General features: G+C 33.0%; 4 protein-coding genes across 4 annotated transcripts; 3 read left to right on the plus strand and 1 right to left on the minus strand.

The window, feature by feature from the left end:
* Positions 1 to 464: 464 nt before the first annotated feature.
* On the plus strand, positions 465 to 1,857 carry LOC21393880. Its single transcript, XM_010089337.2, has 2 exons — positions 465 to 1,106; positions 1,483 to 1,857. The coding sequence occupies exons 1-2, from the start codon at positions 534 to 536 to the stop codon at positions 1,534 to 1,536; spliced, it is 627 nt and encodes a 208-aa protein (XP_010087639.2). The 5' UTR covers positions 465 to 533; the 3' UTR covers positions 1,537 to 1,857.
* A 644-nt stretch (positions 1,858 to 2,501) lies between these two features.
* Positions 2,502 to 6,359, minus strand: LOC21393882 (TPD1 protein homolog 1). The gene is made up of 4 exons (XM_024166577.1): positions 6,305 to 6,359; positions 3,942 to 4,034; positions 3,620 to 3,736; positions 2,502 to 2,851 (listed from the first exon to the last, which is right to left on the minus strand). The coding sequence occupies exons 1-4, from the start codon at positions 6,357 to 6,359 to the stop codon at positions 2,502 to 2,504; spliced, it is 615 nt and encodes a 204-aa protein (XP_024022345.1).
* Positions 6,360 to 8,773: 2,414 nt separating this feature from the next.
* LOC112091868 lies at positions 8,774 to 9,480 on the plus strand. Its single transcript, XM_024166562.1, has one exon. It carries the CDS (start codon positions 8,852 to 8,854, stop codon positions 9,176 to 9,178), a length of 327 nt encoding a protein of 108 aa, XP_024022330.1. The 5' UTR covers positions 8,774 to 8,851; the 3' UTR covers positions 9,179 to 9,480.
* Positions 9,481 to 10,235: 755 nt separating this feature from the next.
* On the plus strand, positions 10,236 to 10,942 carry LOC112091870. Its single transcript, XM_024166568.1, has one exon. The coding sequence runs from the start codon at positions 10,314 to 10,316 to the stop codon at positions 10,638 to 10,640; it is 327 nt and encodes a 108-aa protein (XP_024022336.1). The 5' UTR covers positions 10,236 to 10,313; the 3' UTR covers positions 10,641 to 10,942.
* Positions 10,943 to 16,624: the final 5,682 nt, after the last annotated feature.

A 16,624-nucleotide genomic window follows, 5' to 3' on the forward strand; every position in this document is an offset into this window, starting at 1 on the left:
CATAGAGATGTTTGCGCAATTGAGTAATGAGTGTTATGACCTCTAAGCACAATTTGTGCCACACAAAAAAAAAAAGTTTTTACTAATAATACCTCAACATTGGAATTTCTTTAGATTTGGCCATTCAATGCACATTAATTTCATGGCAAATTTTATGCAGAACCAAGAGAGCTAATAGAAGTATGCATATCTTAAACTCTTAGAGCCTGTTTAATTCGTTAATTCGAGACTTTATGTGAGAATTTTTTACTATACTAAAAAAATTAGATATGATTATTTTTAAAAAAAATTTATTATAATAAAATTTAAATTTTAAACTCGAATAGTAAAATAAATAAGGACTTAATATCCGCATTAAATTTTAAGTTTTAATCTTCATTTAACTTCATTGGCTTACAACAATAGATAAGGATATGAAAAGAGGGCAAATAAAGACAAACCAACTACAGCCACACACTCGAAAGGCTAATCTAGAACTTTTACCATAGAAAACATAATCTGAGAGCCAAGAAATCAACTGAAAACTCCTCAAAATGAAAAATATGTTGACCTTGAGATCCCAATTCTGCATCCCAAAGTGCACTAATCTTACCAACTCTACCGCATTTCGTCCAACTCTCATCCCCATCTCATACCGAAAGCACCCAACACCGACTAATTACTTACCTTCTAAAACAATCCCCATCAAGAGACAAACTCTAAATCTCACCAAGTCAAATGATGTCTTGAACAAGACAACTTTGATCCGAGAACTCAATCCCAAATCCCAAAATCACTTGTCATCAAATAATTTTTCCACAAATGTTGGGATTGAGTCGTGTCCAAGGTGTCTGATAGTCGGAGCGGTTTCCGTAGGATTTGTGCTGCTCCTGATGGGGGTGAATGACCAAAAGGCGTTGGCTTTTGGGCCTGAAGGGCCACTTGTGGAAGAGTTTTGGGACAACGTGAGGAGATATGCACTTTACGCTCTCACAGTCAGTACAGGTGCTCTTTACACTGTATTCCAGCCTATATATGAGTTGCTGAAGAACCCCATTTCTGCAATTCTCATTCTGGTCATCTTGGGGGGCGGAATCTTCATCGTCTCGCAAGTCGTTTCAGCCATGGTTGGTATCACAGATTTTTCTTATGATTATAGTTATTAGCCTGCAGATCGTAAGGATTCAATCCCTTTATAAAAATGAGCTTCTTTTTCCGGCTTAATTTGATTTTGTTTTTTAATTTGTCAATTAGTTTCTCACAAGCACGAGCAAGTTGATCACAGCAGTCTCAATTTTCCTATATATACGCTTGTACATCACTTGGATTTTGTGTATGAATGATTTTGCATATTAACCCTAAGGATTTTTTAAGTCAATAGGTCTAAATGTACACCCATTCAATTCGTAGACCCGTTATAAATGGAATTTTCATTTTCATTTTTTTTTATTCCTGGGATAAGAGTGAATGACCAAAATATCCTTAAAAATTATGCCCGATCAGATCTTTCTTACTAGAAAGACCGGTTGGCAATTTTCTTACAGGGCACACCAATAAGAACTTTCTGACCGGACTCAGGTTTCTTACCGCTCCCACCAGTCAGAACGGAAAGAAATGACAGACGTGAGTTTCTTCGATTTTACAGATTACTCAACTCCGAAGAGGCCATGAAATAGCATGATTCTCGTTGGTTTTTCAAATAAAATATCAAACTACGATTACCCAGCATTCAAACAATGAATTAAGCATAAAAAATACAAGATTTGAGAGAATAATGCTCGGACTGTTAATCACCATGGATGCTGGCGATTGTCGACGTCGGTAGGGGCATTCTCCGGCGGTGAAAGGCAGCGCCGCCGGTGAACTTTGGCCGGCAACGTTTCCTCGTGACTGCCCAACGAAGGAGGGGATTTAGCTCCTCCTTTTCAAACGTTTTTTCTTTTAATTTGAGAGAAAAGGAGAAGAGCATTTAGGAAATACACATTTTTTCATTTAATGAAATGCCTACTCATTGAAACTTTCTATTTCGGAGCCTACTCATTAAACACATTATACATTTTAAGCCTATTTTTCAAAAGGACCCTAAGCCTAAATCAAGAAGCAAAAGAAAAGCTCCACAACATTCCAGGTCATTTGCTAAACAAAATGTTTTATGGGCCCTTTTTTTTTCACGATTCGAATCATAATTTAACTTTTTTTTACTGTAGTGTTTTTTTTTCCATAAAAATTTGAATGTCAACTCAAATTTTTCACTTGAACCTTCAAAAAGAATGGAGGCGTAGTTTAATCATAACTCAATATATAATGCCCGTTTAATACGCTTAGTTCGCTAATTTAAATTTTTAATTTGAGTTAAGATGTGACTTTATATGATAGTGTTTTACTGTAATAAAAAAAATAAATGTGACTATTTCTGAGAACTTTTTACTATAATAAAATTTAAAATTTAAATTTAAATCAGTAAAATAAACGGAGTCATAATATTACACTTCACCTAAAGGCGAAAAAAGATAAGAAATTGCTTAAGTTGAGCAACCAGCAATAGAAGAAACTGAGAGCGGATATCGAAAGGTGTTGGCATATTGGAAAGAGAGGGCCTCTCCAGGGGTGAGGGGGTCACCATTTTTTACTAAACAATCGTCGAAGGATAATCGCTTGAAAACTCGAGGGTTAATCAACCGAACTGAGCTAAACCACCCACATTTGACGTGAACTTCGGAGACGCTACAGCCTGATGAGGGGCAAGCGTTTAGGATCTCAACTGTGAATGATGGAATCCCATTGGGAAGTGTGCCCGTTGGCGCTTGGAAGATTCTTATGTCCGCTTTTGAACATGTATTTTCACCTATGCGGTTCACGTCACCTCCGTAATCTGTATCGATTTTTGAAATGTTTAGATACATGGTATAGTAGTATATCGAAGTAAGACGAAAAATATTACTATACATGTGTTGTGCGGAAGCGAATAAATTTTTTCAGTAGGGGCAACAATATGAAACGCAAAAATTTTTTCAGTAGAAACTTATGTGCCGTTTAGTTCGTTGATTTGAGTTTTTAATTTGAGTTGAGATGTGACTTTATGTGAAAGCTTTTTACTGTAGCAAAAAAGATAGATGCGACTATTTCTGAAAGCTTTTTACTGTAGTAAAACTCAAATTTTAAACCCAAATCGGTAAAATGAACGGAGTCTTAAAATTATTTACAATGAGGCGTAGTTAGAATTATCTAGTATCGAGTGAGGTGTAGTTAGAAATTTAGAATTATCTACACTCGGAAGTGGTTAGAATTGTCTATAATGGGGCATAGTCAGAATTATAAAGGCCATAATTAAAATTTTTTTTTTAGAAATTTGCCTTAAATTTTTTTTTTTTCTTTCTTGTCTTTTTTTTTTTTTTTTCAAAATATGTGTGCCTCTGCCAGGACCGCCGCAATACATATACGTACATAACAATTTAGTAAACTGTCACACGTATAATCATTGTAAAAAGGCTGAACCAAGCTTAATTCTCGAACCATTTAAGGATATGTCTGTATATAAGTCACGCCTCTATGCAAATTGAGGCTTCACATGAAGAATGAAAGAAGGAGCATGCACAATAGTACCAAACATAATAAAGAGAACGAGTGATATCTTAATTACCAGCTGATTGTGTCTGTAAGAGACTCCTTTCAGTGAAGCCAGTGCTGGTTCTCTCCGAAAAGATCGGTGTTTTAAGGCCAACTTCATCTGTGCCTCCCAACTGTTTTGACTCCGTTGCTGCAATATCAAAGATGTTTCAAATTTCAGACAAATCAAATATCAAATCAAACACAAATTGCAAATGCTCAAGTTATATTTTGTTAATGGTCATTGCCATTCATACAATAATCGTACAAAATAATTAACTTTGTCGCAAATGAAATGGAAAGCAATCAAGCATAGGGATTGAATGAAGAACTGTACCAAAGAACGAAGCAAGCACCAAAAGGGAAAATAGAGCCATAGTGACTACAGAAATTCTTGGGCCACACTGGAGACTTCTGGTTATCATCAATGAACTTCCTTCCATGACCACCTGCAGATCACACGTTGTTCACACTCAGTTAAACCCAAGGGGGGGGAAAAAAAAAGAAAAAAAAAAGAAGAAGAAAAAAAGGAGAGGATAATAAATACTTGGATACTCCAAAATAGAGAAAATACCTTTTGGCTGGAAATTAACAAGAGTCCTGGACTGTGACTTAAGGGTTTAAGTGCAAAAAAAAAAAAGTACATAAACCATGAGATTATAGAAGAGGAAAAAACGTAGCAAAAATACAGCAGAATTTTCGTGGAAGTGACACGCTTAAATATATTGCAAAAACATCAAGAGACGTAGATGAACATATTTATAATAAGTAGAGCTAATTGTCAGTGTGCATCTTTTACTGGGCTGCAAATTAATCACTTTTGCATGGAAAAAAGAGGAGAGAAGAAATAATAATATGCTTAGCAAATTGACTCATTGACTGGCTCTCTGCGTAGAGGAGGCTGATTCAGAAAAGTGATTAATTTCTCTCTCATCTCCCAAGAAAAAAGACTAAAATAAAAAACTAAAAAGAAACCAAAAGAGAAGGAATAAGGTTTGATTTGATAAAGTAGGTATCACTACATGTGCTTCAATTATATATGGACCGTGTGTTAACGTTAACATGTATTATATAGTTGCATTTGATAAATTGCTATAACTTTAGTGGGCATGAAAAGTAAGGTTACGTCTTTATGTTCATCATGCAGTGGGAGCTTAAATTAGAACAAATAAAAAATAATAATAATAAAGAAAAGGATAGATCTATTAACATGTTGAACAGAGTTCTGAAGCTTAGAAAAGAGAAAAATATAAAGAGTAAACACTCCAGTTTCATTCGACAAGTCTGATTTTCATTACATGAGAGTGCAACTGTTTATAACATAAAAACACAAACATAAAACTATGCCAAAATGACCTAAACATAATTAAATTATAAACACAATCATAATAAGAATCAGAAAAATTCTGAAGTCACGATAAGTGTATTTTTTTTTACTTCACTTCGTTAATTCGAGTTGAGATGTGACCTTATGTGAGAACTTTTTACTGTAGCAAAAAAGTTAGATGTGATTGTTTATGAGAACTTTTTACTGTAGCAAAACTCGAATTTTAAACTCGAATCGGCGAAATGAACGGGGTCATATATTATCTTGTTTGATCTTGAGATGTAATGTAGCGGCAGCTTAATTAATAAAATTGAAAAATAAAAATAAGAGTGATAGATCAGTTAGCTTGTTGATTTACATAGAATGTCAGAAAATCCGCTTCAAAATCTGTTGATTCACATAAAATACCAGAAATTGGCATCAAGATTCATTGATTCATAAAGAATATTAAAAACTAGAAAAATAAGAAGTGTAAACACTCATATTTCATTCATAAAAATTATCGCCCTCCTTTACATAGGATAAAACTAACATATTTATAGGCTAATTTGCCCCAAACAGTAACTAAAAAACTAAAAATAAAATTAGTAAAATAAATAATTCTGAAAATTAAAAAGAAAAAGAGAAACTAACAACCCAAGAATTTAGCCAAAATGAAATTTGACTTTTTTAGACTAACCTAAATGTAAAAATGGTAATGTAATCAATTAAAAACTTCTAAGAATAGAATTTGATTTTTCTTCCATAATAATTGTCTTCGGGTAAAAAATTTTGAGGTTGGAAAGAATTCGTCCTCAAGTTAAAAATATTGATTTCATTCCCGATATGGGCTGCATCAAGATGATCCCAATACATGACTGTAAAAGCTAGATTTTTTGCACCACTTCAAGTTCCTTTGGATTCATAAAAAAACAAAAACAAAAAAAAAAATTGACAAAAAAGTGAGATTGTGTCGAGAGAAACCATATAAAATGCATGAAAACTTAGGAACTGTAGACTTGGACATACTCGAAGTTAGGCTCTATCAATAATAAATTAAAGGCGCAATTGATTGGTCCAAGAAACCTTTATGAAACCAGCAGAAAAACAGGAAAAAATAAAAACATGATGCTTTGTCCGATCCGGAGAACCGTGTGCACTTTTTTAATTTGCCTTTCCGCTTCCTCCTACTACCTACCCGTGGTAGCTAAACAGTAAAATTATAAAAACATTCTCACCAGTAATTACTATATCGATGAAAGCAGTTGGGCAGTTAAATGTGTTAAATACGTATAGTTATGAAGAATATATAACATATCAGCCTTTGTTTTCCCGAGAAGATCATGTACATGTTCTTAATTAATTAGGCCACACGATACCAATATATTTTATTATAAGAGCAGCGTAAATTACTGCCCTCAATGTTCCATTCGGCCGCCACGCTCTTCTCTAACGTTCTTGTTCCCATTCATTCAAATAACTTTTACTTACTATCTCCTTTCTCTTTCCCAAATATGGCCTATACAAACTACCACGTTTCATGTTTCCATAGTTAATTAACAAGAGAATCTCTTTACTACTTCTCATTGAAGAAAATAACGTTATTTTTACTTCAGTTGCTGCTCAAATACTAAGCCCGTTCTTTTCGGGAGTTAGAGAGCTTGAGTTAAAGAGTGAACTTATGTGAGAGAAAACACTATAATAAAAAATTTAAGTTGTGAAAATAACGAGACCTAAATTTTTCGGTTTTACATGAATGATGATCTTCGTAAGAATTAGGAAGTGCAATATCTTGACACTATCGATATTGAAAGAAGGGTGCATAAATATCACTTTCAGTAAAATTTTCCAAGAGTACTGTCCTTTAAAAAAAAAAAAAAAAAAAGAAGTATCGATTTCCGTAGAAAGTGTTGTGAAAAATAGCGAAATTTCGTGAAACTTTCTACATAAATTCTAGTAACAATTGATAAAACACCAAAGAAAATTTGATAAAATTTGATACTCTATATATAAATATATTTTCTGAAATTTTATTTTTGAAAGTCAAATACATGTATATTTATTTTACTATAAGTTTATATGCTTTTTTTTTTGTTGGACGCAATTTATATGATTTCACTGTTTATATGATATAAGAAGACAAAATAATCATTCTTAATTTCAAGATTATATAAGAAACTACTCAAATTTCATGTTTTGGTACTAATGTTGTTCATACTTTATACCAAGAAGATACCTTTGATTCTTCAAACCAAGCTACTTTTTCTATTGATTATTTTCTCATTTTGTATGAAAACTATGGATGTAAATTACAGGGGTTAGGTTAAATGGTAATCCAATTATTTTTTTATTTATTTTACTTAAATCTGTAAATGTACACTTATGTACTATTATCACTTCTATACATATTTACCATATATCAGTAATCTAATTGCAAATTTCATCTACTTATGCATCTTTAATTATTTTTTAAGTTTCTAAAAGTTTAATTTAAAATTTCAATGTGTTAAGATAAAGTTTCCTATTTTACACAAGTTTTTATTGATAACCATATCTCTGTCGTCATTTCAGTAAAATTTAGGCACCGATATCCATATTTTTCATTCTCTTTTTTTTTTTTTTTTTTTTTTTTTTTTTTTTTGGTTTAGCCATATTTTTCATTCTTGCCCCTAACGTTGGTCCTTCTTTGGTAAATGGTAGTAGGGACAGGTTGAATAAAAAGGAATCAGGACAAGACGTTTAGTGAATAGATTTTAAGGAGATATTTGTTTCATGTATTCATTATTAATTTTGAATCATGATTCATAGTTGTTTACAATATTTTTCTCTCACAAAAAATTTAAACTTTAAAAATTAAAATCATGAATCATGATTCTAAATTCATGAACCAAACATTATTAAGACTTTCATTTATTTTTTAGGAGAGACGTAGTGTGGCCCAGATCCTCCAACAACACGCTTCAATGATAGATTGCTTTCCGTATATCCAAGCCACAAGCCTTGCAGCCAATTGGGAAAAGGGTACACATCAACAATCATGCTACAATTTTTCCAATCAAATTAGGCACCAAAAAAAAAAAAAAAAAAAAAAACCCCCACAAGAAAACATTGGATTGGAATGAAATAGTAGAAAATTTTCGGCTAAGAACACCTGATGATCTTTGATCAAAATAAACTTGCTTTCCAAAGTCCACAAAAAATTTCGTTGTCACAGCTGTTGGCTGGAGCAGTCCATTTCATTTTCTTATAATTAATAGGTTTTGGATTGAAACATATTTATTACTCCCTTGTTGTCTTTGTCTTAGACTCCTAGACCCTTCATTTTTCGCCGGGGAACTCAATAATTAAGCTGTGCATTAACACACACACACACACACACACACATATATATATATATATATATATATAATAGCCATAAATCAAGGTTCCTAGAAAATCTTAATCCGAAAGCCACTCAACATTATTGATTATGTGACGTCATTAATGGCCCTGGCATTCCGATACGCAACTCAATCATTTTTTTTTTAAATTTTATTTGAACTCTATCAATTATTTGTATTAATCATATGAAAGGAAAAATAAACAATAAAAAATAAAAAGCGACAAATAACCACTACAATGAACACATTGTAGCCTTATTAGCCAATATGATATGCTGGCACCTCAGAAACCATACAAGTATACTACAAGAATACATTAATTAATTGCAAAATATACGCAAACTATTTTTGATTGGGGCTGTTGTTATTATTATTATTATTAATTATATGCAATTTAATTTGTCGTTTCACACGTATATTATTACTGTTGCCGGCCTAGAGACGTTTGGGCAGCTATATATATTAGGGTGCAGTTCTTTGAGAATTTGCTCCAAAACAAAAGTCCTCCTAAATTTGGTCTTAAAAAAAAAAAACAAAAACAATTTCTCTCTTTAGAGAGAGAAAGAAGGAGTCGTCAAAAATGGCAACCTTGAAATGGTTTGTTCACTCAGCGTGCCATGTTTTGGGGTACCCAACTAAAGAAGGAGCCAATATTAATGGAGACGCGAAGAACAGCTTAAAGGTACCTAACGGTACTAACAACGTAGGATTAATGTCCGAAAATTCAGAGGTCATGGAGTTCCAAATGCCTCTTCATTATCCACGTTACGCCAAGACGGATTATGAGAAGATGGAGGAGTGGAGGCTGGACCTGCTTCTCAAGCAATACGGGCTCAGTTTCAAGGGCTCTCTTGATGAGAAGAGGGAATATGCAAAAGGCGCTTTCTTGTGGCCTGATCAATACTAATTATATACTAATCACCTCTTTTTTGCATGAGACGTGCTTAAGATATATATATATATATATTATGTTTTACTATATTATATCTCTCTATGTCTAGATCTCGTGAAGGGCTTCCTGTAAGATTTCTGAAAAGTACGTGTGTACTTTTATGAGGAAGGAGAGAAGCTAAAATAAGTGTTAAAGTGTACGTAACAGATCAGTGCATGTAAATTAGCGGTGTTCTGAATGTTGTACGTTTTACGGGAATGTGTGCCTTTTTCTTCCCCCGTGGATTATGTAACTTTTTGCGGTGAACGGTGATCGTAGTCTTGTATGTGATTTTTTTTTTTTTTTTTTTTTTTTTTGGCTTTTTACTTGCTTTCCAAAGTCCACAAAAAATTTCGTTGTCACAGCTGTTGGCTGGAGCAGTCCATTTCATTTTCTTATAATTAATAGGTTTTGGATTGAAACATATTTATTACTCCCTTGTTGTCTTTGTCTTAGACTCCTAGACCCTTCATTTTTCGCCGGGGAACTCAATAATTAAGCTGTGCATTAACACACACACACACACACACACACATATATATATATATATATATATATAATAGCCATAAATCAAGGTTCCTAGAAAATCTTAATCCGAAAGCCACTCAACATTATTGATTATGTGACGTCATTAATGGCCCTGGCATTCCGATACGCAACTCAATCATTTTTTTTTTAAATTTTATTTGAACTCTATCAATTATTTGTATTAATCATATGAAAGGAAAAATAAACAATAAAAAATAAAAAGCGACAAATAACCACTACAATGAACACATTGTAGCCTTATTAGCCAATATGATATGCTGGCACCTCAGAAACCATACAAGTATACTACAAGAATACATTAATTAATTGCAAAATATACGCAAACTATTTTTGATTGGGGCTGTTGTTATTATTATTATTATTAATTATATGCAATTTAATTTGTCGTTTCACACGTATATTATTACTGTTGCCGGCCTAGAGACGTTTGGGCAGCTATATATATTAGGGTGCAGTTCTTTGAGAATTTGCTCCAAAACAAAAGTCCTCCTAAATTTGGTCTTAAAAAAAAAAAACAAAAACAATTTCTCTCTTTAGAGAGAGAAAGAAGGAGTCGTCAAAAATGGCAACCTTGAAATGGTTTGTTCACTCAGCGTGCCATGTTTTGGGGTACCCAACTAAAGAAGGAGCCAATATTAATGGAGACGCGAAGAACAGCTTAAAGGTACCTAACGGTACTAACAACGTAGGATTAATGTCCGAAAATTCAGAGGTCATGGAGTTCCAAATGCCTCTTCATTATCCACGTTACGCCAAGACGGATTATGAGAAGATGGAGGAGTGGAGGCTGGACCTGCTTCTCAAGCAATACGGGCTCAGTTTCAAGGGCTCTCTTGATGAGAAGAGGGAATATGCAAAAGGCGCTTTCTTGTGGCCTGATCAATACTAATTATATACTAATCACCTCTTTTTTGCATGAGACGTGCTTAAGATATATATATATATATATTATGTTTTACTATATTATATCTCTCTATGTCTAGATCTCGTGAAGGGCTTCCTGTAAGATTTCTGAAAAGTACGTGTGTACTTTTATGAGGAAGGAGAGAAGCTAAAATAAGTGTTAAAGTGTACGTAACAGATCAGTGCATGTAAATTAGCGGTGTTCTGAATGTTGTACGTTTTACGGGAATGTGTGCCTTTTTCTTCCCCCGTGGATTATGTAACTTTTTGCGGTGAACGGTGATCGTAGTCTTGTATGTGATTTTTTTTTTTTTTTTTTTTTTTTTTTTTTTTTTTTTTTTTTTTGGCTATTCATGTTTTTCAAAGGTTGCATCGATCACGTGAAACTAAAGAATTTAGAAGGTACTTTTGATTGTAATTTATATAACAAGGAATAACAACTGCGTACATGTCGCTAAATTATACGCATCAAAGAGAAGTTTCCTCAATTTTCGGCTCAATTCAAGTGCTGAAAATCGTAAATAATTAGTGTTTTTTCCCCCCTTTTTTGACAAGGTTAACAAAGAACTAAGAAGAAAGAGGGAAATAAGATAAGAATTAAAATTAATAGGTTAATAGTTTATATAAGTTAATAAATAGGTCAAATTACTGTTTTCGTCCATAATTTGTCTGGTTATGAACCATAACTTGACAAGTTATTGTTTATAACTTGTCTGATTATGAACCATAACTTGACAAGTTTATCCATAACTTATCTGGTTATGAACTATAACTTAATAAGTTATGGCCTATTAATTTCTATAACTAAAAATTAATATATATACTTTCTTAAGCTTTTCATATTGACCTATTTTTTATTATTTTCCAAAGAACTAAAATACAATAATAGAATTGTCTTTTAAAAAAAAAAACTAAAAAAAAATTGACAAGTAGAGTAAAGGAGGACACGCGGACTCCATCATTTTGGCGTTTTCTTGTCCTTTCTTGGAATTTTTTCTTAGAAAAATGTTTGTGTGTATATATATTGTATATTTCTTTATATTTGCTTGATCTTGTTTGGTTTCTCCATTTTAGCACATCAATTTTCTGTCAAGAGACTCCGTGAGATTGCTTCGAAAATAATATTGTGAAGAACTTTTTGGTCAATCCCAATTTATTAAATTAATTGAACTACTCCATTTTCTCTCTCTAACCCTTTAATAATTGAGCTCAACACATTACTTAAATGTTACTTCTCATTTTCAAACTTTCGAGAATAAGCGTATACGGCGCTTAAACTACTTAACTTACGTAATTTGTTTCATTTTTTTTAGATTGTTGCCTTCCTTTCTCAACAACACTATCTTGATTCTGTTTTTCTTTCCTATTAATATTGATTTCTAAACGTGGAGATAATTTCGGCAGACAATAGTCGTGCGACGTAATTTAAGGAGAAAATCATTACAAAATAACAAATTAGTACTCGCTGGGTTGTTTGGTTGGGGGATTCGTACTCCGATTCGAATCATGGTTCATAGTTCGCTACAGTGTTTTCTCTTACAAAAAATACACGTAAATCGAAAATGGTTCTAATATCATGATTCTAATCTATGAACCAAACGTTCTATACTACCTAATTTGCTTCGACCTTTTCATTTTTTTTTCACGTTTTCTATCTCTCTTTTTCTACATTATAAGAAAAAAAAAAAAAAAAAACAGGAGAGAGAGAGAGAGAGAGCTTCATTCTTTCTTCACAATTCTAGTAAATATATGGCTATGTACACGAGATTACGTGCTAAAATCGCCCAAGTGCTATAAAATGTTATCCCACTGTGACACTTTCTTTTTTTTTTTTTATCTCCTTTCTTCCTCTTCTTATTCCCATCCGCTTCTTTCTTCTCTCTCTCAAGTCTCAACGTTTCAAAACGGTTTCATATGCATCCGTAATTTTACAACTTAAATGAAAAGAGACGACAATATTATAAAATAAATGACGATGCATATGAAACGACATTGTTCTAGATAAACGACTAAAATCCAACTCAACCGATTCATAACGCCATTGACCTAAAGGACAAAAAACGACAATATAATTAAAAACGACCACAAACTAATAGTACCATAAAACGACATTAAAATAAAAACAACGTAATTGATTTGATGTAATATTAAGAACGGCAACAAACTAAGAACAACACTAAAAGAAGAAACAACATTAGCATCAACATTAAAGAAACAAACTTATAAAACGCCACCAATTGAACAAAAAGACGACAAAAAACTAAAAAACGACAGCAAACTAGAAAGCGACATTAGCTACAGTTGCACTAAAAACAACAAAAAAATAAAAACGACACTAATATTAAAAATGAGATCGATAATAATATAATAGCAACATAAAGACGATATTATTATAAAACGACATGAAAAAAAAACACAACTGAAAAATCTAAACAGAATATCACCTGGTAAATTAACACCACGTGAAGAGGGATAATGGTATATAACGATGACAATGACCTGAACCATGCATCCACCAGGGAAACGAAATATCATTTGAACGTCAAAAATATAAAAACGGCAATAACATTAGAAACTACGGCATTAATCTAAAAGAAAATTCTAAAACAGCCACTAAACTATACAAACGACAATTACCCCAATATACGACAACAATATAAACAAGCCAAAAAACAAAGAAACGACATCAAAATTTTGTATTTGACTCCCGTAAAATCGACGGTCCTGATCAATGTATACATAAATGACAGACCTTCTGGGGTTAGGGATTCATTTAGCTCTGTGGATTGGACCACAGATTCCCGAATAGGTTTTCCCCTGTTCTTGGTCTTTGGACCATTGGCTGTACCTGGCCCTTTTCGGCTCGTATTGATAAATTTCTTTCCTCCCTTTGGAGGCCTTACCTAAAAAAAATGATAAAAAATTAGGTGCGTTTAGAACTCGTTTCAAAATAATTTTTATTTTTTGTATTAAAATAGAAATGAAAACGTTTTTAATCTTAGACATAAATCATTTTTGAAAATGCGTTTAATAGTTTTATCAAGAGTATAATAACCAAGAAAATCTCAGAATTTAAATAATGCAATTTATGTATTCAAGTCAAGGATTTTTCCTGAAAAAAAATACATTATGTTATATTTTGTGACTGAAAGATTTATGGAATTAACATCTGTATTCCTAAATTCTGTAGCAAATTTCATGTTAAGTTCATGTTTTACGATCAAATAAATTCGATCGATTAAATTCTCACCGTACTTTAAGGCGGAAGAATTTTCAGTATATATACAGTTTGAGAATCTTAATTTCAAGAATCTCCAAGCACCATACGAACTAGCATCTAGTATATATATACAGTAGAAAATTGCAGCCAATATAATTTTTAACAGTTTCAAAGGAAACTTAAGAGAATGGACAAAAGTACAAGGGGTAGGTTAATATGTAGAATTGGATGAGGTGTGATGAGGACTCATGATCATTTTTTTTCCCTCTCTTTCTTGGCCGGCCATGCTTGGGGAAATTATAGCCAAATTTTGGTTAGTTGAGTGAGCTAGAAGATTTCATGATGAGATGAATCAAATCAACTATTTGACAAGAAGGCTTACTTCACTTCCTTCTTGAAGCATCCAACCGGCCAAACAAGGGAAAATTAACCCAAAAACTTTGCTAATTAACCTAGCTTGATAGGCTTAATTAAGAACTAAGAAGAGATCAAGCAAAGTCTATAAATGTTAGACCATTAATGCAAGCATTAGGTTAGCCATTTTGCACATTTCCTCTCCTTTTCCACACACCAAAACCGGAAATACTCTACCCATTGCCCCTCAAAATTTTCTCTCACTCTCCTAACCTTAACCCACTAGCAAACAATAGAAGAAGAAGAAGAAGATCAAAGTGTTGTAGGAGGAGTCTAGTCAAGCATTTCTCCAAGGGTATAAACTCTAAACCCTCTCTTTTTTATGTTCTAGCAAAGTTTGAGATTTAGAAATATTCTTCTCAAATTTTCTTATACTCTTCTAGTTCCAAGCCATTAACAAACCTTAGAGGAAGAAGAAGGTGATCAAGTGTTCGAGGAGGAGCCTAACCAAAGATTTTCTTCAAGGGTATAAATTCTAAACCTTTCTCCTTTATTTTCCTACCAAAAATTAAGTTGTGGATCAAGGATGTAATTTGTGGTTCTTGAGGAAATAAGTTGTAATAGGAGTGTGTGAGTTTTATGTTGATTTTGTGTTTTGAGGTTAGTTTGATTAGTATTATGTGGTATGTTTAGGTTTGGTTTAAGTTTGCTTATTTTTGGTTGGAGGAAAAATTTACTGGTTACTTTGAACGTGAAAATGAGGACCATAGAGCAAGATTTTTCAGCATTTTTAAGTTTAAACTTATGGTTCTCGATGTTTTGAACATTTTTCTATGACTGTGACAAAACCCAATTTTAACTCTAAAATTAAGTTTAAAGCCATTTTGCAAAAACGGTTTAGGCTGCCCAACACAGTTTCAGAAAAAAAAACAGCAGCCACTGTTTTCAGCCAAACGAGGCCTTTAGAGGCTGAATTTCAGTTTTCTCTAAAAATGACAATTTTAGATCTCGACGAGACGGAAGAATTGTTGCGAAGAACAAATTTTTGAAATCCGACTCTAAGATGTAGTAAAACGCAGATATCAGAAACTGCACAGTTTTAACTAAACAAAACTAACACAGTGTGGTTTTTAACAAAAGGTTATCAAAGAACCTGAGATGTGATTTCAATAAGATACTATGGTGTTAAACCTCATTTTAACGGAAATATTCGTAAAGAAAGTTTTCAAAAAAAATGATTTCTTTTAAGAACTTAATGGTTTATCGAGCAAATCATCTTGACGGGTACCTACGAGCCCAATACGTTAGGTCCTTAGAATTTCAAAGATTTGATGTGGGTCCAACGCCCACATTAATTCAAGAGACCCTGTGAGTTTAAATTTCAACGGCCTAAGAGTTAGAACGCCGTGAATAAGTTTCTAGGCCGAATTAGACCTTAATATCATAACAAGTCCAATGAGGTAAATTATGGATAATAAGTCACTAGATTGGGTAATCAATTTTCAATCTATGCAAGTAAATGATAAGGGCAATTAAAGGAAATAAGATTTTGAGGGTTTAATAAATTGATCTTTATAGTAAATTATCATTCAGTAAAGGAGAGGGATACATGCCTTAAGGAAAGGGTTAGATGCCCTTCATAAGCTGCTAAAACATAATAGCAAACGATAATTAATCTCACACTCTCAATGAGTGTTCATTTTCAAAAGTAAGCAAGTAAGAGAGTACGCTGTTTGACGAAAAGCGGATTCCAGCTCTGTAAACTCAAGTGAGTAGGAATCTCGCGTATAGTATGAATAGATTTTAAAGAAAAAGTTACACATGTTATTTATGCACGTTTATGCTTTATGTATTGTATGCAATGCTATGTCATACTGCATACACCCTAATAAGTCAAGAGGAACTTATAAGAATAATCTCAGTTGAGTGCTGTACCAGCCTCTGAGAGGGAGGTAATTCAGGCTCCGCAAGGGAGAAAAAAATATTTATATATATAAAAGTCCTCTGAGAGGGAAGCATTCAGTTCAGTTATAATCACGGAGTCGTTGGGGACCTTGCAAACCCTCACGTCCCGATGATTGCGCGCAAGTGGTACGAGCACTCGGGCCCATAAGTAAGTAAGATAAGATCATATGATAAGAATTTAATAAGACATGATCATAATTAAGCATAATTAGCTCATGCATATTTATTCATGTGAACTTACAGTTATTTTGCGAGAGATAGTTCCTACTTGCTGAGCGAAAGTTCATCATAGAATATTTATACTGTAGGTAAGCAACTTGCATATAATACTTGATGGAGTGACCGTGAATGGACGAACGATGTAGAGATCGGGGAATGGATACCGCTCGCAAATATTTTCACAATCAGTTTTACGTTATAAATAGTTTTGC

Source organism: Morus notabilis, unplaced genomic scaffold (genome assembly GCF_000414095.1).
Source record: "Morus notabilis unplaced genomic scaffold, ASM41409v2 Scaffold745, whole genome shotgun sequence".
Taxonomy (NCBI): domain Eukaryota; kingdom Viridiplantae; phylum Streptophyta; class Magnoliopsida; order Rosales; family Moraceae; genus Morus; species Morus notabilis.